Source organism: Bufo bufo, chromosome 3, assembly GCF_905171765.1.
Source record: "Bufo bufo chromosome 3, aBufBuf1.1, whole genome shotgun sequence".
Classification (NCBI taxonomy): Eukaryota; Metazoa; Chordata; class Amphibia; order Anura; family Bufonidae; genus Bufo; species Bufo bufo.
The window spans coordinates 175,247,945-175,275,281 of record NC_053391.1 but is presented as its reverse complement, the minus strand read 5'-3'; the positions used below and the strand labels follow the sequence as shown (position 1 = coordinate 175,275,281).

Genomic DNA, 27,337 nt, shown 5'->3' with positions numbered 1-27,337 from the left:
GTGCATTTTTTTCTGTGATTTATAGGTGTGTATGATCCCCTTCTTTATGTGTAATAAAGGGTGTATTGGAGTGCCGGTTCCTTGTAATTTTTGGCAGCCCTTTCCCTTAGTGCATAGGCTTTGAGTGTAGGAGTCCCACTACCTGAACAATTGTACCACAATGTGAATGAGGCCCTCCTTTATGTTATATACAGGTTGTATCGGAGTGCCTCTTCCTTGTAATTTTTGGCAGCACTTGCACTTTATACAAGTAAATATACAGGAGAGAATGTTTCCTAACAATTTTTCTTCTAAAATCGATTTTATCTTCGGTTTGGTGCATATTATTGTTAGTCTGTAAAATTGGCATACTACTCGGACAACATCGTTCCCAGCAGTGACCTGGGAGTCCAAGATGCATCCAGACATCCTCCCCATGCTGTTCCCGAACCATTTCAGTGGTGTTTCCATCAATTTCTGACCTTTTCCTCTGAACCAGACACCCTCCCCTCTTCAAAGCAGGGGGTGCCTGGTTTAATGCTCAGGTTCTTTCATTGACTTCCATTGTGCTCGTTGGAAGACCCGAGCATCCTGAAGTGTTCTTCTTGAGCACCCGAGCACTTTGGTGCTTGATCAACACTACTGACAACCCTTTTAAAGTCAGTATTGCAGATAATATCCAAATAAAAGAAAACAGTGTTGCCACTATTACTACTGCGCAAAAGTCTTTTACATCTAAATTCCTTGCAAGTGCGTAAATGAGAACTGCATATGGACTACAGCTTTTTGGTAATAGTTTTTCATGGCTCTTGTTTTTCTTCTATTGTAAATGGACACTTGATTTGCCCAGAGCCTACTTTAGGTTTACAGTCTGGAAGTTTTCTATTTATTAAAGGGATATTCCCTTTAATGGTAGCTCAGTGGTTAGCACTCCTGCCTTGCAACTCTGGAGTTCTGGGTTCGAATCTAACCGAGGACAACATATGCTTACAGTTTGTATGTTCTCCACATGTTTGAGTACATTGAAAAAACATACCATAGGGAGTATAAGCCTCACAGCATCAGATAGTGATGACAGCTCCAGTACAGTGTGTGAAAGTCCCATGCTATATGAGCAACAAAAATAAGTGTTCTAGCGTATCATTAGTATTGGCCATGACTTGATCCATAGGGGTCTTATCTCTGGGAACTCCCATGGATCATGAGAAAGAAGGGGCTAAATACACCATGCACAGCAGCAGCCCTTGCACAGAACAATTAAAGTACAGTATAATTAAAGTAAATTGGATAGTACTAAACCCGTAGAACACTTTTGTGAACAGTCTCTGTGGAGGGCAGGCTTCCTAATTGTTAGTCAGATTAAAGGTCGATTCCACTGTAGAAAATAGAAAGGGTGAACATGCTGATACTGTGAGATAATTAGGGATGACCCATACACAGACAGATTTATCTTTCAACCCTGTATTTAGCTAACCTGTTCTCATAGTAAATGATAGTATTAGGTGCCAGTGCACCAGAGGAGCGGTTGTGAATCTGCCACCTGGAAATCTTATCACTAAACATCCTGTAGCCATGGCCTAAACCTATGGAGAGGACATTGCGATGTCATAGAGCTGGTAAAGATGAAGAAATATTTGTCATATAAAGATTTTTTTTTTTTTTCAGACAGGGAAATGTTCCTTTAGTGTAAATGTTATTAAAATATCATTTTTAAAGTATAATGTTTTATAGCATAATACAGTAATTGCTTAATTCCATTATTTGAGGGGTTAAGAATCTGACCTTGAATCTACAGTATGTTGATTTTCTTGCCTTTGGAGTCTGTTTCGAGTTCTCGGGATGAGGCTTACTTAAAGCTCTGCTGCTCATAAACAGCAAAGCGCTGAAAGCAAATACCTCATAATGCAGTCCATTTGCATTTAAGTAGGTTAGAGCAGAAAGTAAGCACCTTAAGTCAAAAGCTACTCACGTTTCAGGTTTTATATATGTAGGAGGAAATAGCTGTCGTATCCACAAAATATAGCTTTTTTATATATTATATATTATTTTTTTTTTGTGTTTTCCAAAAGTCCTATAATGACTATAATTTACTAATATATAAGGAAGAGATAAAAGTGAATTACGTTAGTGATGACGTACATATAATGCCAGATAGTTCCTGTATGATGCTTGTACAGTTTGAATTCTCTCAGAATAGCCCTGAACATTGGATCATACCATTATAGGAACACAAGGTGCAGTCGTGTAAAAGGAATGTGGGGAATGAATTATTTCACACCATGAACCAACAGTACTTCGTAATTATTCTCTGAATGTATGAAAGGATTAAAGGGGTTTCCCGAGACTTTATAACTGATGACCTACCCTCACAATAGGTCATCAATATTCGATCGGTGGGAGTCTGAGACCTGGGTACCCCCACCGATCAGCTATTTGAGAAGACACTGGTGCTCCTGTGAGTGCTGTGGCCTTCTTACAGCTTTTTCTAGGCCAGTGGCAACACATTCATCGGTCATGTAGTGAATAGGGCTGAGCTGCAATACACAGCACAGCTGCTATACAATGTATAGCAATGCACGGCTTGATAAGCACAGAAAAGAGCGTGGTGCAGCTCTCAAAGGAGCGCCAGTGCCTTCCCAAACAGCTGATCAGCGGGGGACTCATGTTTTGGATCCCCACCAATCAGATACTGATGACCTCTCCAGAGTATAGGTCACCAGTATAAAACACCTGGAAAACCCTTTAAGGCTAGTTTCACACCTGTGGTAAGGTATCCTGCAGGCTATTCCAGTAGAGAAAAAGCCCGCCAGGATTCACCAGATTCGGCATAGCTGGAAACTGCTGCATATTGACTGTAATGGAATCTGTATTTTCACAGCTAAGACAATAACCTGCCAGAAGGTATGATCCAGAAAAATGGTGCCTACACATACAAGTACTCACAGATTGCAACCATAGCCTTTATTCATATTAAATTAAAATAACCTCAGTTTTTTTCGTTCCGTATATGGACCGTATACGGAACCATTAATTTCAATGGATCCAAAAAAAAAAGGAAAGTACTCTGTATGCCTTCCAGTTCCGTATTTTCGTTCCATTTAATGTTATCTGTATTTTTTGCGGATCTGTCTTTTGCTGACCGCAAAATACTGAAAAAGCCATACGGTCGTGTGCAGGAGGCCTAAGTCTTACCCTATGCTTGATACCCTGCCTACAAAACGGAATAGCCGCCCCGATAGGGGCAATCCCGTATCAGGAGCATGCTATATACCCCTAGGATGGCCCTGATAAAGGGATGGAAAACCAACTAATATAAGTTGGCAAATAGACTACCATAAATACCAAAAATAATAAACAAAATTTAATATTTAATCTCAAAGAGTATATAATCCACCAAAAACAATGTCACTCCTTAGATGAGATTCATCATATGCATCACAAAATAATGCCTTACAAAGATATCAGATAGTTTATAATGATGATGAACCTGTCTCAACGCGTTTCGCCCATTAAATCTCAGGCCTCATCAGGGGACATATTTTTTTTTGATAGGAGAATATAAAGAAAATGTCTCCAATTAATTTCACATAATTATCCTTAAGGTGGAAAGACTATCAACAGAGAAAGTTGTGAGGCAAAATAGTGCCAGCTTTTAGGTACATATATAGAATGTGCCAGGTATAATTCCTCCCCCAAACACACACATAATATTTATATCCACATTAACCTAGTTATCATATATTGAATTGGTATGCAGATAGATGCCAATATCCATTTTATACACTGCCTGTCCAAAAAAAAAAGTCGCCACCTGGATTTAACTAAGCAAATAGTTATGAGCCTCCTATTGGATAATTACTGCATGGGCGATTATCTTTCAGCTGGCAACAAGTTATTTAACCCCAATTGGTGCAATGAGTTGCTTCTCATTTCTTAAACAACCATGTCGAAAGACACATCTCGTGGTCGTGGAAAAGATGTTAGTCTGTTTGAGAAGGGTCAAATCATTGGCATGCATCAAGCAGAGAAAACATCTAAGGAGATTGCAGAAACTACTAAAATTGGGTTAAGAACTGTCCAACGCATTAAAAACTGGAAGGATAGTGGGGACCCATCGTATTCGAGGAAGAAATGTGGCGGGGAAAAAAATCCTGAATGATCGTGATCGGCGATCACTTAAACGTTTGGTGAAATCAAATCGAAGAAAAACAGTAGAACTCAGGGCTATGTTTAATAGTGAAAGAAAGAGCATTTCCACACACAATGCAAAGGGAACGCAAGGGATTGGGACTGAACAGCTGTGTAGCCATAACAAAACCACTAATCAGTGAGGCAAACCAGAAAAAAGGCTTCAATTTGCTAGGGAGCATAAAGATTGGACTCTGGAGCAATGGAAGAAGGTCATGTGGTCTAATGAGTCCAGATTTACCCTGTTCCAGAGTGATGGGCGCCTCAGGGTAAGAAGAGAGGCAGATGAAGTGATGCACCTATCATGCCTAGTGCCTACTGTACAAGCCTGTGGGGGCAGTGCTATGATCTGGGGTTGATGCAGTTGGTCAGGTCTAGGTTCAGTAACAGTATGTGCTCCAAGAATGAGGTCAGTTGACTACCTGAACATACTGAAAGACCAGGTTATTCCATCAATTGATTTTTTTCTTCCATGATGGCATGTGCATATTCCAAGAGGACAGTGCCAGGATTCATTGGGCTCAAATTGTGAGAGTGGTTCAGGGAACATGAGACATAATTTTTACACATGGATTGGCCACCACAGAGTCCAGACCTTAACCCCATTGAGAATCTTTGGGATGTGCTGGAGAAGGCTTTGCGCAGCAGTCAGACTCTACCATCATCAATGCAAGATCATGGTGAAAAATGTATGCAGTGCTGGATGGAAATAAATCTTGTGACATTGCAGAAGCTTATCGAAACAATGGCACAGCAAATGCATACCATAATCAAAACTAAAGGTAGTCCAACGAAATATTATAGTATGTGACCTTTTTTTTATTTTATTTTTTTGGTGGCGACTTCTTTTTTGGATAGGCAGTGTACTTGCGTCCCCAATGTCTAAAATGAAAGGCTCAATTGCCTAAAGATGGTATACAGCGGCTAACTTATCAGGAGGGGGGGGGGGGGTTCAGGTACAGCTGGCGTCCGCGATGGTGTTCCACCTAAGAGTGAGAAGTGCACTCAGTTTATAGTGCCCGCCCGAGAAAACTGCGTGTCACGCGACCGCCGTATACACATGAACCGGAAACCCGATCACGTAAGCAGGCAGAAAGGTCCTTGTGCAGCGCTCCCATATAATAGATAAAATTAACCCCTTAAGGTCCCGCCTTCCCATAGTCCTAACTTTTTTATTTTTCTATTCACATAGCCTTTTGAGGGCTTATTTTTTGCGGGACAAGCTGTACTTTCTAATGGCATCATTTACGGTTGCATACCATGTAGTAGGTAGCGGGGGAAAAAATTCCAAATGGGGTAGAATTGGGAAAAAACGCAATTCTGATAAAGGTTTTTATTTTATTTAAATTTTTTTACTGTACACTATGCAATAAAATTGACCTGTTATCTTCATTCTCCAGGTCAGTACGGTTCCAACGATTCCACAGTTGTATAATGTTTCTTGCATTTTAATACTGAAAACAAAAAATTTCATAACCATATTCTGACCCCTAAAACTTTTTTGTAGCTATGTGTATGGGGCTGTGTGAGGGCTCATTTTTTGCGGGACGATCTGTTCTTTTCAGTGATACCAATTTTAATTGTATGCGACTTTTTGATCACTTTTTATAAAAAAAATTATTAGGTAGTTGAAGTGACAAAAAAATTTTTTCCCCGCTACGCCATTTGCCGTATGCCATTAATATTGTTATATTTTAATAGTATGGGCATTTTCGCACGCGGCGATGCCCATGATGTTTGTTTTACCTCAATGGGGCCGCAAAAGATGGGACAGCACTCCGTGTGCTGTCAGCATCCGTTGCTCCGTTCCGTGGTCCACAAAAAAAATTATAACCTGTCCTATTCTTGTCCATGTTTTGTGGACAAGAATAGGCAGTTATATTAATGGCTGTCCGTGCCGTTCCGCAAATTGCGGAACGCACACGGACGCCATCCGTGTTTTGCGGATTCGCGGTTTTGGGAGCGCAAAACACACAATGGTCGTGTGCATGAGGCCTTAGATGGTGGTTTTTGAATGAGTGGGGAGGAACAAGCTGTAGTCGGAGAGAAGAGACAAAAAAAATTCTTATTTAAAGAGACAGAGACACACAGGCTGCCCGTAGATGTGAGGAAAAATGCTGCTAGAGGGAGAAAAAGGCATTCTTTTCTGATAAGATATATTAGTGTTTTGTTAATGCACCTGTACTAATGATTTATGCAACAGTGACCATTTAATTGCCCTATGTTTTACAAAGATTTTTTTTTTAAAACAGTGTGTATCTATTTCCTTTTGCCCACAATGTTTTCATTTGTTGTAAGAGGTTGTCTGTTCCAAAAGTCATATGCATTGTATAGATCCTAGAAATGGATAATGTTTGCCATTTACATGCATAATCCAGTGAAAGGCTATGACATTTATAAACCTAGTATGGTGCCACCTAGTGTTCAAAGTGTTTTAGCAATCTGCAGTTCTACCTAGGGAGCTGGTGGACACACACACAATCATTCTCCCCACAGTCAGTGGTCTGTGTAGTGATTCTCATAAAAATGGCTTTCTGCCCAGCTTGTCAGGGAAGGAGAAGAGCCTGAGCAGTAGCATGGCAATATAATAGAGAACCATTTCTGCAGGGAAGTAAGAATTAAACTGAAAAAAAAAAAAAAAAAAATGTTTATCAGCTGCCAGAGGGGGAAGGTGATTATTGATTCTACCTCTCAGAAGTACAAATTAGCAGCAGCATCAAACGGACACATGGAAGAAAAATATAATCAAAATGTTTTTGTTTTTTTTATGCTGCAAACACTGCAAAATTTAACAGTTATTGACTACTTTTCAGAAATGCTAAACTATGATATTTGCTCCGTAATTGAGAATGCTGAAAAGACGTCATCCAAGTTGCTGGTAGACCAAGTGCCTAACTAAAGTTTTAAAATGATTATTGATAGCCTATTGTTGTTGTTTGTGGGAGGTCGACTTCTGGAACCCTTGGCGCTGCGTACTCATTGCAGTAAGAAATAAAGTTGCATGATTTAGAGATGCCATTTTATGTTTGTAATTGTTCGGAAACTGAGGCGTCAAACCCCACTGATAGCACATTAATAATCTATACTATGGATTCCATATAAGACTCTATGTACAGTATTATACTGTCTCCGTCAGCAGTGTTACTCCCTCACAGGTACTTTTTGCAGTCAAGGCTATGTAATAACTAGTTTATTTGTGTGCACTTGCAGGCTTGTGTAACTCTGCCGACAGCTGGATGATTGTCCCCAACATCAAGCAGAACCACTATACTGTGCACGGCCTGCAAAGCGGCACGAAGTATATTTTCATTGTGAAGGCTATAAATCAAGCCGGCAGCCGTAACAGTGACCCTGGGAAATTAAAGACAAACAGTAAGTAACTGTAAATGTGTGTCCATTGTCCTGTGAGTATTTTTCATGTTTTAGAACGGTAAGTACGTTTAAGGTGGGTTTCTGCTCATGTTAATGACTGGGCAAATTCACACCAAGGTTTAAAAAGAACCTGCCATCTCAAAATGCAGTACAATCTGTAGGCACCATGTTATAGAGCAGGAGGAGCTGAGCAGATATATCGTTTTGTGCGAAAAGATTCAGTAGAACTTGTATACAGTTATATCTCTACTCTTTCTGAGTTCAGTTGTACACAGGGGCCATGACTGATACCATTCTCTGTGTAAGTGTGTATACATAGGTAGCTGTCACTGATAGCTGTACATGGGTGCAGTCTTAGGCTCAGAAAGAGCAGAGGTTTAAATGGAATCTGTCACCAGACCCCCCTATCCAACTGTTTACCTAGACACATAGTTGTAGTTTACCTGAATAAAATGCTGTGTTTCTTTTGTTGATCTGAGGCTCCATTTCTGAGTTACGATACTTTTTCTTAATATGTATATAAGGCCTTTGATACAATAAGGGCGTCACCCTCTTGTTGCACCCAAGCTCCACACCTTTCTGCGTCCAGCCCCTTCCTTGCTGCTTTACCCTTTGTTTGGACCTGTCAATCAAAGCAGACAGGGAGGGACTGAACACAGAAAGAATCAGAGCTTGGGTGAAACAGGAGCAATAGTGATGCTCTTATTGCACCAAAGGCCTAATTTGCATATTTAAAAAAGTATCATAACTCAGGACCAGAGCCAAAAGAAAAACAACTTTTGGTATAGCGGTCGCTGGAAACAGATTCTTTTTAAATGTTTACAAGTTTTATGAAATCTTTTCTCTAAAACTCTATATGCAGATAGCACTGTGTTTTGTGTCAGGTTGTCTTTAAAGGGACACTGACAGGCCGATTAAGCATACTTAGCTGTATAAATGCATGCACAGGTCTTCCATTGAGTATTAAAATCATATAAGTCTAACCCCTGTCCACCTTATGAATACTGCAAAATGATGATATATAACCTGAAGAAATCGCTCGTCTTTCTGCCCAAGGGGCGGCGTCTCAGCTTAACTTCTGCCCAGCCAGCCGCCCCCCAACCGCCGTTTTGAAGCGCCGCCCAGCTCATCAATATTGACTTCGCTGGGCGGCTTCTGCTGTCCCCGACGTTCCGAGATCCGGCGCATGCCCAATAGAGATCCGGCGCATGCCCAATAGTAAGCTATGGGCATCGGACTCACTTTCAGCTTCTGTGCATGCGCCCGGCACCCATAGCTTTCTATTGGGCATGCGCCGGATCTCGGAACGTCGGGGACAGCAGAAGCCGCCCAGCGAAGTCAATATTGATGAGCTGGGCGGCGCTTCAAAATGGCGGTTGGGGGGCGGCTGGCTGGGCAGAAGTTAAGCTGAGACGCCGCCCCTTGGGCAGAAAGACGAGCGATTTCTTCAGGTTATATAACATCATTTTGCAGTATTCATAAGGTGGACAGGGGTTAGACTTATATGTTTTTAATACTCAATGGAAGACCTGTGCATGCATATATACAGCTAAGTATGCTTAATCGGCCTGTCAGTGTCCCTTTAAGTATATCATTAGGTCTGAAAGACTGTGAGTAACTTAGAACGTATGATGAGCCCACACTAGTCCAATATAAGAACTTCCAAAAGTTCTAAGTGCAATTGTCTAACCAGTGGTACATGGAGATACAGTATGTGTTCTGGTCACATGACTGAATAAAGTCTACCCCCATTAAACAGAAAACCGCAGCATAAGAACAACCGGAGAGATAACTGTGTAGACATTGACATCAATAGCCCTTACTTAACCCCTGAAGGACCAGGCAAATTTTGGACTTGATTTTTGTTTTCCCCTCCCAGCCTTCATACTTTTTTTTCCATTGACTTGAGGGCTTGCTTTTTGCAAGAGGGGGGAATTGTACTTTTCAATGGAACATTTTCATGGTTTATATAAAATATCGAAAAACTGTTAAAATATATATTTGAGGTCGAAATTAAAGAAAAATCCTAAAAATCTGATTTTGTTTTTAGGCCGTTCACGGTGTGATAAAAATGTGAGGACTTTTTTTTTGTGGGGTAAGCTGTAGATTTCATTGACACAATTTTTGTGTACATGTGACATGACAAGGTGACCAAAAAGCAATAATTCTGCCATTTGGGCTTTTTGTACGCTGCTCACCCCACATGATAAATAATGTGGCACTGAGACATGGGCTGTGGAAATACTAAGGATGGATATATTCAGTAGAAATCCAGGTCTGATGTCCTGTATAATTTAATTTTATTTTATTTTTTTCCAAGGTTTACCACTTCTATTCCTTCGAAAATTACACTGTGTGTTTCTAGCCATTCAAGTAAAATTAAATTACAAGTTTCAGTTTTCTTCTATTTGATGCCAAACAGAACATTCAATAAATCATTGCGACCAATTAAGAAACATGTATGAAATGTGGAGGGTGTTATGGTAAAGCAGTTTAAACAGGAAGATTTTTCTTGTTTTGGCCAGAGTTAAAACACTAGTAATTTGTATCTGGCTTAGTCAGGAACATCCACCCACAAAATCTTCAGAAGTTCATGTTTTTATACCCTTAAGAAACAATATGGGAGCTGTTAACATCCAGTTACATGTGTCACAGGGAGGTTTATGAATGTCTCAAGAATCGGTGTATAGCTATAGAATAGTGTGGCAAAATGTTGTAAAGTAAGAATGCTTTTAAAAATAGAAGTGTTAATAGTTTATTTATATCAAGGGAATGAACAATTTAAATCTAAATCAAATCAATATATGATGTGACCAAACTTTGCCGTTAAAACAGCTTCTAGGTACTCTAGCACTCAGTTTTTGAAGGTCATCGGCAGGGAGGTTGTTCCAGCCAGACATCTTCGAGAACTAACCACAGATCTTCTATGGAAGTAGGCTTGTTCAAATCCTTCTGTCTCTTCATGTAATCCCAGACAGAATCGATGATGTTTAGATCAGGGCTCTGTGGGGGTCATATTATCACTTCCAGGACTTCTTGTTCTTCTTTAATCTGAAAATAGTTCTTAATGACATTGGCTGTTTGTTTGGGGGCATTTCTCAGCATTGAGGACACCATTAATCCTAATCAAATCCCCAACCCCATTTGTGGAAGGGCAGCTCCAAACATACAAGGAACCTCCGCCATGCTTTACTGTTGCCTGCAGAAGTTCATTATTGTACCGCTCTTCCTTCTGGTACAGCCAAATATTTCAAATTCATCAATCTCATCTATCCAGACCACCTGCTGCCATTTGTCTGCATCCTGGTTCCTCTGTTTTTGTGCATTTTCTGAGTCACTTGGCCTTGTTTCCATTCAACTATTGCTTTGTGTCCGATAAAAAGAAAGCTCCGGTACCAAAAGGACGTAATGAAAAGTTCCCGGTCTTTATTTAAGTCACCAACATACAGGTGCATACAGCGACAGTGACACTGAAAACCACTTGTCCCCACGATCTACGCGTTTCGGACGATGTTGTCCTTAGTCATGATCTATGGCGTCATGACCAAGGACAACATCGTCCAAAACGCGTAGATCGTGGGGACAAGTGGTTTTCAGTGTCACTGTCGCTGTATGCACCTGTATGTTGGTGACTTAAATAAAGACCGGGAACTTTTCATTACGTCCTTCTGGTGCCGGAGCTTTCTTTTTATCGTGCATTTACCTCTGGACTGGCTTGTGTCCGCCCCGTGCACCGTCACACAGGATCGGAAGGTGAGCTGGCTGTAACCTTTCACTGTATATTGCTTTGTGTCGCCATATTCTGGTATCCAATTTTTCAAACTCTGAGTGTTCAGTTTTTTTTTTATATGAGCTGTAGTCTTTGTTGGTATCATTTTGGGGTTTATACAACTTTTTTGATGACGTTTTATTTCATTTTTTTGGAATGTGAGGTGACCAAAATACTGTTCTGTCTTTAGGATTTTTTTTTCTTTATAGTTAATGATGTAACATGATACTTTTAGACCAATAATGTTTCTTTTTTTAAATGTGATAAATGAGGAAAAGAGGGAGATTTAGTATTTTTAATATGTATATATTTTAACATGTACTATACATGTGATTTAATTGATCTCTGATTACTGATCTTTGGCAGGGTATTATAGAAGCAGTAACATAGGAGGTCTGGGGGCCTTCACAAGGCCTTGAATGCCATACTAACTGCTCGACCCTCCACAATCAAGGGACAGAAGGAGCCCACTCACTCTAACTTTTCAGAAGCTCTAGTCACTATTGACCCTATTGAGGGGTTAAATGACTAGAATTGGAGTTATCTCTGATCTCGGTCACTGAAGGCAAGTGTCAGTATAATGCAGCGAGCACCCTTCGCTTATGGAGCTCTGGGGCCTGCTCCCTTCTGCCATTAAGAGATTGTCCCAGGATGACAACTTATCAGCTATCCTCTGGAATGTCTAATCAGTGTGGTCCAATCCCTGGGACGACCACCGATCACGAGAAAAGGGGTCTTGTAGTCCTTGTTTAAATGGAGCACCAGTCAACCATGCACACTACTGCTCCATTCAGGGAATTTCTGGAGATGGCTGAGCGTTCTATTTCGCTATCTTCAACAGTCCCATAGACTTTAAGTGGAGCAGCATCACATATTCAATTGAGGAAAACGGGGTCCCTATTACCGCATTCATTGGGGGTCCCAGTGGTTGCAACCTCACTAATCAGACATCTCCCACCCATTGTATGGCTAGATTATAAGTTATATCATTCTGGGTCAACCCCTTTAATAAACCAAAGTTGTATTCTTATTTGTATTAGATCAGCCCAAAAAATTGGCAGGTGAACGGAAAAAAAATCTTGCCCAGCATTGTATTAATCTTTTTAGTTTTTTAGGCAATCTTTAAACACTGATTATTGTTATTGCAGATGGCAATAGCATTGTGTAATATCTAGGCAGGTTATTATAGTATGGTAATGTTTATTAAACTTGCAGTTGAACTATACATTTCTGATGCCAATGCCTTACGACTTCAAGAGTCAATGAACCACGCCTGGAAACCTACTAACTGTACTCCTCTTACCGGCCCTTATGTAAATATACAGGTTAATCAAGGCCATAATGCTTTTCAGTTCAAATGTTTCTTGCTTGTGTTTTTGTAATTCTGGAAAGAAATGCTGTTTTGTTAAGAGTTGGATAGGGAAAGTACGTCTGGCATATCTGTGAGAGTTGAGGGCCTGCAGGCTTTGCTGACCCCAGTTCATCTGTTCTGTAGCCTCAAAAAATTTGCTGAGTACAAATGAGCATAATTAGGTCCTAGTTTTAGTATTCTTCAGCAACATCTGGGACTGTGTGGAGGGATAGTTTTAAAATGAATCTATTGTGACCCTTTAGCAGCAAGATATATATATTTGATTAGAGTATTTGTACTCCTCTGAATCAGTCTAGCTCTCATCCAGAATGTGACCTTTATAGATTATTAGTTATTTTCTTTGTTATATTCTTGCCTAGAGTCAAGTCCACTGCAGACGTCTTTAATCTGATTTAATCATATATAACCTTTCCTATATCCAGAAAAGGATTGTGACTCTGTAACATAGCATTTTGTATCAGGATATTTTTATGAAAACATAAATGCACAGGAGTGGCATTTGCTAGCGGTGTGCAGTAGTGCTCAGAGAATACACTCCCACAACAAACCTGCACAAAAGAAAAATCCAGTTGCGGCTATTACCAGTAATAAAACATCCATCTTTATTTCTCATCCATTAAAAACAGCAGGTACACAATCCAGTCGTTGAAGGGAATGTATCGTCATAAAATTATTGTTTAAATTATCTTTTTATGTTACATTTGGACAATTTTTCTATGTACCTATCTATATTTATTTATGTAATGCGCTTATATATTCCGCAGCACTTTACAGACATTAGCATCAAGCGGTCCCCAATGGGGCTCACAATCTAAGTTCCTTATCAGTACATCTTTCGAGTGTGGGAGGAAATTGTTGTACCTGCAGGAAATCCACGCAAACATGGGGAGAACATACAAACTCCATGCAGATGTTGTCCTTGGTCGGGCTGCAAGGCACCAGTGCTAACCACTGAGCCACCGTGCTGCCCATATTTAAAAATCAATCATAACATGCAGTTTTCATACTGGCCACTAGGCCTGAAATATGTCAAGACTTCCTGTTCTTTGAGAGCAGCCACATGGGTCATAGACACAATGGACCTGCGGGGACCTCATTGACCTCTATGGGAGATTTTGCTAGGCATGCTCTGTGACCTGTGCAGAGGTCAGGAGGGACTAGATAAGCTGTGATATCACCTTTTGTAGATGGTAGACCCTGTGTTATCTATACAAAGGTGATAGCTGTCATGGTAATTCTGCCTATGATAATAATGTAGTAGCTACTGAACTGTTACCTGAACAGGAGGTCTCAATAGTGATCACTGTAAAAAAAATAACAATTTTGGATAGATATTTCTTTTTTTGTTTAATATAGATAATGACAAGAAAAATAAAAACAAAACAACAGAAATGATAAAAATATTAGTTACACAATAGATTATTTTCTGGTGACACATTTTCCCTTTAAGGCTTCGTTCACATCACCGTTCAGCCTTTCCGTTCTCCTGCTTCGTTTAGGAGCAGGAGAACGGAAAGGACGGATTCGGCACATAACTAAGCCTACGGACCCCATAGACTATAATCGGGTCCTTTATGTTTCCGCTTAGAAGATGATTTTGGAAAAGAGACAAAGGTTGTGCATGCAGGACTTTTGTCTCCTCTTCAAAATCATCTTCTAAGTGGAAACATAACGGACCCCATTATAGTCTATGGGGTCCTAAGAGCTCCGTTTGGCTCAGTTATGTGCCTTCTCCGTCCTTTCCGTTCTCCTGCTCCTAAACGAAGCAGGAGAACGGAAACGCTGAACGCTGATGTGGACGAAGCCTTATTCAGATGCAGTCCAATGTCTTCTAATTCAGTGGAAGAAATACATGAGCTTTATTTTACTGTATATTGATTTTAGTAACCTTAGGTAATGCCTAATTAATTGCATTGAGACGGTTATGCAGCTGTGAAAATCTTTAAAACTGTCAAAGTTGTGTCTGAAGTCTCATAGGAAGCATGCACTATAAGCTAGTGTTAAACTCCTCAAAGGCATATTCACTTTTCCAAGTTTTTACCTGAGCATGAAGAGAATAGCAAGGAAAGCAGATAATATCTGCCATGACCTGTGGTACAGTTCTGATCGGGGGTAAGTGGGTTACTACATGTTATTCCAAGCAGAAAGTGGTTTTCATCTGGTTTAGCAAGAACAGTCATAAAAAATCAGTCCCTAATGTAACATTCGGGTAAGATTAAAACCAAATGTCAGATTCAACAGCAGCTGTGAGCAAAACCTTTCAGACATGGAATATCCTTTCTCTTTGTTATCCGTTCTACAGTATAGACGTCGCTTATATAAGGGCTTCCAGTCCAGGGTTAGATGGTTTTATACACTCTCAATGTGTAATCTGTTTTCTCCCCCAATATTCTGCAGAATGAGTTGTGATTGTTTTAAAATATATTTTAGCCATTTCCAAAACAACAGAAAAATGGCCTGCTTTATATGAGAAATCCCATGTATGTTGATTGGCTTAAACTTAGCAGTTCTTCCTACCTGGCAGATTGTATTCAGCCTGAAGGTAGGACACTAGAAAAATCCCCATTGCTCTACAGGGAGTGCAGAATTATTAGGCAAGTTGTATTTTTGAGGATTAATTTTATTATTGAACAACAACCATGTTCTCAATGAACCCAAAAAACTCATTAATATCAAAGATGAATATTTTTGGAAGTAGTTTTTAGTTTGTTTTTAGTTTTAGCTATTTTAGGGGGATATCTGTGTGTGCAGGTGACTATTACTGTGCATAATTATTAGGCAACTTAACAAAAAACAAATATATACCCATTTCAATTATTTATTTTTACCAGTAAAACCAATATAACATCTCAACATTCACAAATATACATTTCTGACATTCAAAAACAAAACAAAAACAAATCAGTGACCAATATAGCCACCTTTCTTTGCAAGGACACTCAAAAGCCTGCCATCCATGGATTCTGTCAGTGTTTTGATCTGTACACCATCAACATTGCGTGCAGCAGCAACCACAGCCTCCCAGACACTGTTCAGAGAGGTGTACTGTTTTCCCTCCTTGTAAATCTCACATTTGATGATGGACCACAGGTTCTCAATGGGGTTCAGATCAGGTGAACAAGGAGGCCATGTCATTAGATTTTCTTCTTTTATACCCTTTCTTGCCAGCCACGCTGTGGAGTACTTGGACGCGTGTGATGGAGCATTGTCCTGCATGAAAATCATGTTTTTCTTGAAGGATGCAGACTTCTTCCTGTACCACTGCTTGAAGAAGGTGTCTTCCAGAAACTGGCAGTAGGACTGGGAGTTGAGCTTGACTCCATCCTCAACCCCGAAAAGGCCCCACAAGCTCATCTTTGATACCAGCCCAAACCAGTACTCCACCTCCACCTTGCTGGCGTCTGAGTCGGACTGGAGCTCTCTGCCCTTTACCAATCCAGCCACGGGCCCATCCATCTGGCCCATCAAGACTCACTCTCATTTCATCAGTCCATAAAACCTTAGAAAAATCAGTCTTGAGATATTTCTTGGCCCAGTCTTGACGTTTCAGCTTGTGTGTCTTGTTCAGTGGTGGTCGTCTTTCAGCCTTTCTTACCTTGGCCATGTCTCTGAGTATTGCACACCTTGTGCTCTTGGGCACTCCAGTGATGTTGCAGCTCTGAAATATGGCCAAACTGGTGGCAAGTGGCATCTTGGCAGCTGCACGCTTGACTTTTCTCAGTTCATGGGCAGTTATTTTGCGCCTTGGTTTTTCCACACGCTTCTTGCGACCCTGTTGACTATTTTGAATGAAAAACTTGATTGTTCGATGATCACGCTTCAGAAGCTTTACAATTTTAAGAGTGCTGCATCCCTCTGCAAGATATCTCACTATTTTTGACTTTTCTGAGCCTGTCAAGTCCTTCTTTTGACCCATTTTGCCAAAGGAAAGGAAGTTGCCTAATAATTATGCACACCTAATATAGGGTGTTGATGTCATTAGACCACACCCCTTCTCATTACAGAGATGCACATCACCTAATATGCTTAATTGGTAGTAGGCTTTCGAGCCTATACAGCTTGGAGTAAGACAACATGCATAAAGAGGATGATGTGGTCAAAATACTAATTTGCCTAATAATTCTGCACTCCCTGTAAAGTCCTGCCAAGGACATCTCATTAGGAGACCAGAAACTTTACCATCAGTTGTGTAGGTTAAAGTGACCAAACGTAAACTACCGTACCCCTTGTATAAGGTAAATTGCAACCTTTGATCATTTGATGACAAATACATTCACATGTGGTGAAAATGCTGCGGATTTTGAATCCAGATTTGCAAGATAAAATATGTATCGTATTATAGAACTGGCAAAGTAGATAAGATTTTAGCAGATCTCATCCACGTGCTACAGAAAAATATCTAAATGTGAATTGATATGCCGGGCAGATTTCAAATTTGCAGTGCACACAGTTAGGACTGAAACGATTCGAATTCGGCACAATTATTTTTTTTGCATTGAGGATTTGTTTGTGTCATGTGACCACGGAGCAGGAGTGAAGCGCTTGCTATTACTCACAGCTCTGTGGTCACCCGCCGGCCCGCACCGCACTGCAGTGTACTGTATCTTGACACATTGTCAGGTCATAGTGCACGTAAGCGCGCACTATTACCCTACACTGTGACGTCAGGGCGACAGTGCAGCGTGCTGAGAAGATGGAGGAGCTGTGGAGTGGTGCCCCTACAAGAAAGGTAAGTACTGACGCTGGGGACATGGCTAGGAGGGGCAAGCTGGTGGCACTGGGGGGAAGCTGATGGCACGGGGGGCTGATGAATTTTTATAAAGAAAAACCTTCTTTTAATTAGTTTTTTTTTTAGTGGCCAACCCCTTTAAATTCCGGAAAGCTCCCTTAATGAGTTGTTGAAGTAGTTTTGAATTGTAACCCTAGTCTTTGGGTAGTATGACCCTCGTTGATTTGCTAAAAATACAGTGGTCTCTCAGGTTCCAATGTTAATTTGTTCCAGGATGACAATTGTAGGTTGAAATTGTTGTCAGCAAAGACCATTGAAACTTTAGGGATTACTGCATATGTAAAAATGTGAAAAGCAGCATGCCACCATGTATACTTTATTTTTATTTTTTCAAGTTCAATGTTTATTTGGCTAATGTAGGCAAGTTTCCAACCCCGCAATGCAAGTTTCCTATTTCATGGTATAGAAAATATTTTTCTTTGTATTTATTGTGAAGAGTGAACTTTTCTCCTGAAATATGGAAATTGACATGGTATTTTTGGCTGCGACTATATTGTTCTTTCCTCTGTTTGGATCGTGGCATGTTATGTGGCAGTCTCTTTCCTTTGTGCCATCTTTTGTTGAAACTGACTTGTAGCCAGGAACTTGAGGCCTCATGTTGAAATTTCATGTAAAAGCAAACATCCACGTGAAGTTCATCTTCCTGTTAAACAGGGCCATGCATTTAGACGGAAAATATTTAGCTTCCTTGTGAGTTTTGCGTAATGCTGGGCAAATGAGGTGGTGCACTTTCTTCCAAGGCTTTCAGTAAAGTCCTTAAGAGTGTTTCACTAAATATAAAAAAAAAATCTAACTGAAAACCTTCGGACACTGTGTAGCAACCTTTTGTCCACCCTATTATCTAGATACATGTATTTTAACATTATACATTCAGATGTTTTATATGTAGACTTTTCCATGTACCTTCCAGCTGTGACTTTGTGTAGATCCCGTTTAGCTGATTAGTAGGAAACATCTAGTAGATACCCCCAGCAAATTAGTTTTTCCATCAAATCTTTCTAATCAGAATTAACTAGAATCCTATGCTGGATTATCACTAGGGCAAATTTGTTATTCAGTCCATCACTATACTTTATACAAATGTATCTTGTATATCTGAAAATGCAAGATTTCCTTCCACTTAGTGTTTTTCTTTATTATCCCAGGGTGATATCCAAGCATAATCCTGGATTTGAACTCTAAAGTATTAAATACAAGACCAGAATGTTATTTTGCTATTTACAAGACCCCTGAGACTTCGTTTGATCTGCTCAAGCTTATAGACGTGCCTACTTTAAGCCCCTTTAATTTCCTATAGTAGTTTCAGATCTAGAATGTCTAAAACAGTTTTTACACTTTTATTTGCCGTTGGCTCTATGTAAAGTATATGTGTGATGTTATTTGAGATATCGGTCAGGAAGCATTGTCATGGAAAGTACAAGAAAGCCAATCATTTACCTATTTATCAGACTATTTGTTCTTCTGTTACAGTATTTTTTTTTCCAAAAATCACATTCCATAAGCAATTAAATAAGCCTAATAGTCGTAGATAAGGTTTGTGTAAAAAACAAAAAAGAAACCTTCAGATCAGTCATCGTCATTTCTTTTATTCTTTATATTACTTATAATCTTACTTGCTCAAAAGGGGTTGCTGAGGTAATTAAAGAAACTCGGATAAGCCCCCTAATGGTCTAAAGGATGCAATACTCCCCTCATTGTCCAGTGCCGTTCTCTGCCCTGCCAGTCCAGCTCTCCTGCCACTGCGTGTTTACAAACCGCTGCAGCCAGTCACTGTCCTCATCGGTCTACCGGAGGAACGACGTCACAGAGAACGGCATTGGAGAAAGAGGTACGTATAGCATTATTTATTTTTGACCATTCAGGTCTTTTCCTGGCTTGTCTCGGACAATCCATTTAAGGGTGTTTTTACACATAGCATTTTTGCAGTGTTTTTCTTTGTTTGCATGAAAACACTTTGGCTAGGTCTTTGCTGAAATCCACTAGTAAAATATGAAATGCATTACAATCATTTTATGCTTGTAGTGTCATTTATTTGTGTATTTTTTGTAACCTGTGTGTTGGTTTGTTTGTTTTTGTTTTTTGAATATACAGCTTTCTTGGATGGCTTTTTTTTTCCTGCCATTTTTCCATAGGCTTCATTATAGAACATAACGAAGACATGTTACAAATGTATAAATAAAAAAAGCATGTTAAAAAGACGCATGAAATTCTTGCCATTTTGCAAGCCAAAAAAGCTGCAAAAAACTATGTGAGGGAAGTCTTGGGTGTCGTTCAGGCGAACGATTGGAAACTGGTTTGTGTTCCGGACAGTGAACATGGAGGAGTTTCTCAATGGACTGCACATAGATGTGTGTGGGCTGTCTTTTCCTCAGACACATTTGAATGAATGAATGAGTCTTGCTTTTATTTACAGTCTTATGATTCAGCTTGGTCTTGTTAGAGCTAGGACTTCTCACAAGACCACAATGTACCATGGCTGCCAATGGGTCAGTGTCTCACATCATTAAGATGCCAGAAAAGAGCCCAGAGAGGGTTCTTCTCTGAGGCAGCTTCTTACTCTGGTCTGAATGATACGCTGTCCCTTTGAAAGCTGTGGTAACGGCATGGTCTCACGAGAAGTTTTGAGATGACGCTGCGCCAGGAACATCAGGAGAAACCCCAGCAAAGATCTTGGGGGACATTACTACAGAACGGGTGGAGGGGTGCATAATATTGATAAGTGAAAATATGCCATGCTCGAGGAAGCATGGCTAACTAGAATATAGAAATATCAGACTTTTTTGAATTGGTGACAGGTCCTCTTTAAAGGGGTTGAACAGGCTTTTTCTACTAATGAGCTATCATCAGGACAGGTCATCAATATCAGATCGGGACAGGAGACGGCATTTGTGCACTGTGCTTGCCGTCTCCTTATACAGCTGATTGGCGAGGGTCAGACAGACTCACCAATCTGACATTGATGCCCTATCCTGAGGATAGGCATACAAACACAAGTTGACTGCAGCATATCCAGAAGTGAACTTTATTCACAGTGGTGGCCCATGAAAAATGTGCAATAACGACAATAAAGTGCAACGTTTCGACTATTATGACACTTATATGGGGTATACACCTTATTGGTGAGATTTAATGTGCAGGTGTCATGGAGTGTTATACAGATCTGTGATTGGCACATGTTAATTAGGAGGTACAATGTATTCTATATAAGCTTTTTTGAGCTCACTTCATGTTATGCTTGATAAAGACTACTATGTAGTCGAAACGTTGCACTTTATTATAGTTATTTCACATTTTTTCATGGACCCACTGTGAATAAAGTTAACTTCTGGATATGCTGCCGTCAACTTATGTTTGTATGCTGATCGGATGACCAAGGTGGATCTGAGGTCGTGGATGGGCTGATGCATTCCACTTAGAGTCTACATGGTATTTGAGTGCTCCTCTGAATATAGTATTTGCTATCCTGAGGATAGGTCATCAATATTAAAAAGCCCAGACAACCCCTTTAAACCAGTGGTGCAGTCTCTGATAATTAGTGGCCTTATTGCTCCAAGCAACCAGACAGGGTTCAGTTTTCAGTATGTAAAAGGCACTAGGAAAATAAAACAAGGATTGTGATTTGTTTCATTGTGAAACAAGATCACTTTTCCTCCGAGACGGAGTACAAGAGACTCTCTTGGTTTCTTGTCTTGCTAGGATAGCAAAATTAAATAAAATCACTTCACATATTTATCGATTTCCATCATAAGAATTTTTTAGTCCATGCTATGTAGTCTACAATATTGTTGGAGACTGGTAATTCATCCAGGGATTTACTTTTAATTACTGTCAGGAAGAAATTTTCAGCTAATATGAGGCAATTGGCAGCTACCATGTAGGGTTTTTTCTTTAAGCCGGATGTACCGGTATCTTTTTTATTTTTATTTATCTTATTGACGTACTATAAGAACTTTTTTTTCAGGAAAGTATATCTCTAGTTCTCTTAACAAAAAATACACCACTTTTTTTTTGTTTGTAATTGTTTACTTAAAGGGATTGTCTCATCAGCGACAGCCCCCAGGAAGCCACAGCAAATTAGGGCTGTATTACACCAACAGATTATCTGACCAATTTCTGTCCAATCAGACCAATAGTTGGTGTATATAACAAAAAAGATGTGTGTAAACGACCATTTTACCAATAATTGATCAGAGAATCTGTCAGATAATCTGTTGGTAAATAAATAAAGAAAATAGACTTGGGCAGTCCTGGTGATTCGTTTGAAACATTGTGCTTATTTTTATAGATACACAATATTTCAAACGAATCTCCAGGAGCGTAAGTCTATTTACTTTATTTGTTGTTACGGAGTTTGGACCGCACGACTAGACTACCCGAACCAGGACACGAGTGCCACATCCTCTTGGGAGATAATCTGTTGGTGTACTACATCCCTTAGGCATGTACTGTTAGATGGCAGCCACAGATAAATGGCCATCTATGTAATACAAAGACAGCCCTTCAGAAATGGAGTCCTGAGTGGAGGTACCCCATTATAATGTTATGTTTATATGACCTGCCACTTTAAGGGAAAATTTCCCAGTATCAGTATTACTTCTGTTCATGTTTTACCATATTAAATGAACAATTTATGCCATATGAAAAAAAAGTGCTAGTATTTTATGATAATCGTATATTTGTCCAAAAACATTTTAACAGTGAGGTGGTGCCACTTTCCACTATTCCTTTACAAAGCATTGTGAACTTTCTGTAACCTCTCTGGTACACAGCTGCACAACATGACCGTCACATTTGATCTGCCTAAGTGACACAAACTGGTCTCGTAGTGCCGCTAACCATACTTTGTGTTTAGTCCTGGCAGCTAAAGCTTTTTTTTTTTTTTTTTTTTTTTTTTTTTTACACATGGTCCTTTTGTTTCCCTGTAAAGTATTGAAAACCCCTCACGTTCCATATCTTTTGTTTTCTACAGGTCAGCCGTTTAAACTGGACCCAAAGTCTGCCCATCGGAAGCTTAAGGTTTCTCATGACAATTTGACAGTGGAAAGAGACGAAACCTCTTCGAAAAAGAGTCACACGCCAGAGCGTTTCACTAGCCAAGGAAGTTATGGTGTAGCTGGCAATGTGTTCCTGGACAGTGGCCGCCATTATTGGGAAGTGGTTATAAGTGGAAGCACCTGGTACGTATTAAGTGTCAGTCCCTGAGCTTATATCTAGTGGTTTTCCTTTCTTTTTATATGAAGACCATACCATAATGAACCAGGAATAATATTTAAACAGTAACACAAGTAGGCCTGGGTTTCCCTTAAGAATTTTACATACTTGTGTATCGATGTTTAGAGGAAATTGAAGATTTTAACATTCTCTATAAAAACTTGCTCAAATGGGTAATTTTGCTTTTATTGTCAGCCTTACCAAATTTCTGCATCTCAGGTTAAAAGAGGGCCTTGGTTTAGTGACCACAATACTTAGCAGTGAAGAAAACCTGAGCTGGAATCCTTTGAATTTTACTTAGCATGGAAGGATTTCATGAAATAGCAGAATTACATTTTTTACACACTAAACTTCAGTACATGTTCTTGTGAAATGATGCAGACTATGCCAGTTTTTTTCAATTTTAACAAAGCCATATGGTGCAGAAAGCGTCCAGGAAGCGCTGGGTTATCTCCAGATGCATGAAGGCGGTAAAGCGACCCTCTAGTTCTCCATAAAAATGTCACACTAAATTATTGATGTAAAATCAGAATACCTGCTCTTTTTTAATCTTTCCTCCCCGGTTCCTACAATTCCATATCCCCTCTTTATTTAGTTAAAATTTCCTTTTCTCAGACTAGCACTGGTTCATCAGAGAGCAAGGGTGATTGTCTCAGACACTTTATCACACGAGGGGTCAATCACAAAGGCTTTACAACAGGTTTTTAGTGTTAAAAATTGCATTTTATTTTCTTGCTTCCTCACAAAGATTCTTGTTTTTTTTTTGTTTTTTTATAAAGTGAGTAGAGCTTAGCAAAATTTACGCCAAATTACCAAGTAAAAATTATATCTGACAGCTACTCCATCTCCTTGCTGGCATTTGCTTCAGTTTGTGAAGCACAGACATCACAGATGTGACACATTTATCATGGCTGCATCTTACTTCAGCAGCTTTTTAGGAAGACTGGCATGTGAAACACCAGTTTTTAGTAACTGACCCCCACTTTTTATAGGGTAGTGTGAGTAGCTGGTGGCCATGCTGTGAAAATGAAGAGGGGGAAATTGATTGGTGGAACCATGGCAGAAAGATGAAAAAAAGAGGGCATTTGTGGGATTTTTCTAGGGTACTGAACAGTCACATTCAGCTGTGTGGTCTTTAAATGGGTACCATTTGCTTGGTGGGGGAACTTCTGATATAGGGGTTACTCACTTTATGAAACATTAAACCGTAACAGTCATCATGTAACTTAGCATTTTTGACATAATCTTCATTACTTCATTGGATGAAAGGTGTTGTGATAACTGCTCTGATCCCCTTTAAAGGCCAGAAAATAGTTTCCACCTGCTAGATAGTTTCCACTTAATATATTTGTAACTCATGAAATAAAAATAAAAAACTTAGAGGACCTTTCACCGATTATTACACTATGAACTAACTATACAGACATGTAGAGCGGCGCCCGGGGTTCTCACTGCACTTACTATTATCCCCTGGCGCCGCTCCGTTCTCCTTCTATGCCCTCCGGTATCTCCGCTCACTAAGTTATAGTAGGCGGAGATTCCAGTCCCTAAGTTATGGTAGGCGGAGTCTGCCCTTGTTCTGCTCTAGCGCTGGCCATTCGCAGCGCAGAGCTCACAGCCTGGGAGGTTATTTTCTCCCAGGCTGTGAGCTCTGCAATGTGATTGGCCAGCGCTACAGAAGGACAAGGGCAGACTCCGCCTACCATAACTTAGTGAACGGAGATACCGGAGGGCATAGCAGGAGAATGGAGCGGTGCCCAGGGATAATAGTAAGTGCAATGAGATCCCCGGGCGCCGCTCTCCATGTCTGTATAGTTAGTTCATAGTGTAAAAAACGGTGAAAGGTCCTCTTTAAAGATGACCTTTCATCTGTTTTACTTATAGGAGCTAAATACCTGTACTTGCGGGGTACCCACCCGTTGTTTTTTTTTTTTTTATTAAACATCGCTCCTACGCCCCGCTGTGCTGGCTGTGACGCTCTCCGATGTGATTGGATCGTGGCACAGCCAGGGAGAAGGAGACGCACATTGAGAAACCCTGGCGTCTCCTCCTCCCTGTACCGATGCTCGATATTGGCATACCGAGCGCGAAAACTTCATGAGGGCGCAGCGGGGCATAGAAGTGATGTTTAAAAAAAAAAAGAAAACGGGTGGCAGCATCAGTGGGGGGGGGTACCCCGTAAGTACAGGTTGTTAGCTCCTATAAGTAAAACAGATAAAAGGTTCTCTTTAAAGGGGTTGTCCACTTTCTTGGTTTCTATTAACCAGATCAGAGACAACCAGTAAAAGCTGCTTACTGGCATTAGTGCCAGCTACCCATCATGGCTTACTTTCAGTGGTGACAGCTGAGGGGAAAAGTGCACTGTCAGACTTCCCATCTCCTAAATGGATTAAATCAATGGATAATTCACTGCCTGTTTAGAAGACTTGAAAATCCATGGGGAGGCTAATATCGGGATTTTTCCCACGCAATCTGTGCACAAAGCATTCTTTGCCAAGTTGGAAGCACAGATCCTATCTGTCTGTATCTATCTATCTGTAAAAATAATAGCCAAACAGTAATGACTTTTCATGAAAAATCTGGATGTAACAATGTATTTTGTAGTAATTGATTTCTATTTTTTATTATTTTAAGGTATGCGGTTGGCATTGCATACAAATCTGCACCAAAGCATGAATGGATAGGAAAGAATTCAGCTTCCTGGGTATTTTGCCGATGTAACAATAACTGGGCAGTAAGACATAACAGTAAGGAGATTCCGATTGAGCCCTCTCCACATCTACGGCGCATTGGAATTTTGCTAGACTACGATAATGGTTCACTGTCATTTTACGATGCCTTGAACTCCATGCATCTTTACACTTTTGACATTGCTTTTGCACAGCCCGTGTGTCCCACCCTGACCGTTTGGAACAAATGTTTGACAATTTTAACAGGCCTTCCTATTCCTGATCAACTGGACTGCATGGAGCAGCTAGCATGATTTCTACAGCCATACCTTCATCTGGTGCATTAGGTTCCAGAAGTGAAAATTTGAAGAGTGTGCTTTCTTTGATTTAAATCCATTACAGGAATGTTTTACCAATTATTTATGGATAAACTTTTGATTAGTCTTTTTTTGGGTTTTGCACATTGACTTGATTTAGCCGTCCTGCTCGCAGTGCTCATTAAGGAATGAAATGTTCTACAATATTACCTGCAGATCTTCATGGACTTCTTTCAGTTGCACATTATAATCCAACCTCTGTGCAGTTGATACCAGAAAATTCCATAGGTATCTGCTATAGATTTAGTGTTGTATAGAGAAAGATACATAGACGTTGGCTCGGAACTGTTCATTCTCGAAAACTATGGGCACCAGCATTTTGCAGTATGTGTTATGAATAATGTTTTACAAATTAGGAAATTGAGTTATGCACCTGTTCTTGTATTGAGAAGAAAGTGGCCATGTGTTTCTGGCCAATATGGAAAGAAAATAATTAAATATACATGAAATATTGTAAATGGCACATGAGCTATGTGTTATACGTACAGTCCTGTAAAATCCACAGATGGAGCAGGGAATATATATTATAAAATTTTTATTTCCTTTCAGAAGCTGTAATTTATAATTGACATCTGAGTTCTCTGATTAATATGATTGACACGGTTCTCTATTTGTTCTAGAAAAAAGAGTTAAGAAAGGTATCCCCTTTGAAGTATTTTGCAGTGAGCTTATTTGTATATTCAGGCAAAGGTTTTCTTAGTCCAGTTATTGTCCACCAAAGTTGAGATGTTTTCATGCACTGACATTGGGCTAAAAGCAATGGCAATTATTTTGAGACCGGGAAAGTCCATAAGCCTCTCTGGTTTGCTATTTAGGGTCAGGGCCTTTATTTTTATGCACTTATATGGGCTGTTGAGCTTATCAAGTTTTTCCAAGATATGAGCCTTGTGCTAGAATAGTCATGAGTTCTAGCTACTTTTTAAATAAAATTGGATGGATGCAACTGGTGTGGAAGCAATAGTATATCTAGTTGATCCTTCCATGTATGTCATATGAGTATTTTAGGCAATATACAGCTCTAAAGTGTCTATAATAAGTTAATAATCACTTACAATTAGAGTAGTTTGAGTTCATGACATTCCGATCATCAATGTTAGGCCTCATGCACACGACTGTTGTTTTATTCCGTGTCCGTTGCGCCGTTTTTCGTGATTTTCTGCGGACCCATTGATTTTCAATGGGTCCGTGGAAAACTCGGCTAATGCACCGTTTGCCATCCGCGTCCGTGGTTCCAGTCCGTCCAAAAAATATAACCTGTCCTATTATTTTCGCGGATCCATTCAAGTCAATGGGACCGCTAAAAAACGCGGAGGTACACAAGATTGTCATCCGCGTCCGTTTTTTTCCTATCATTTGCATGACAAACCTGTCTTAGACTTTTTTTTACATTCCTTTATGTCTGGTGGTCCTCCAAAAATAAAGGAAGGCACACGGAAACAAAAACGTACCACGGAACAACGGAACCCCATTTTGCGGAACGGAACACAACAACTGTCGTGTGCATATGAGGCCTTATGCATTCTGGTTAAAAAAAAAGGTTGAAATTTTTTTTTTTATTAACTTTATTTCCTTTGCATTAAAACTGTTGGTGATTTGTTGTCAAAAAACATG

At 39.9% G+C, this 27,337-nt stretch overlaps 1 protein-coding gene across 2 annotated transcripts in view; it reads left to right on the top strand.

Moving 5' to 3' along the window:
* The window catches only part of MID1 (midline 1), a 192,598-nt gene extending 165,776 nt beyond the window's left edge, over positions 1 to 26,822 (top strand). For both annotated transcript variants that reach the window (XM_040423767.1, XM_040423768.1), the window contains exons 8-10: positions 7,378 to 7,539; positions 22,439 to 22,646; positions 25,315 to 26,822. In XM_040423767.1, the coding sequence (XP_040279701.1) occupies positions 7,378 to 7,539; positions 22,439 to 22,646; positions 25,315 to 25,663 (719 nt within the window). In that variant the 3' untranslated portion in view covers positions 25,664 to 26,822. The remainder of the gene's footprint in view (positions 1 to 7,377; positions 7,540 to 22,438; positions 22,647 to 25,314) is intronic.
* The last annotated feature ends 515 nt before the right edge of the window (positions 26,823 to 27,337 follow it).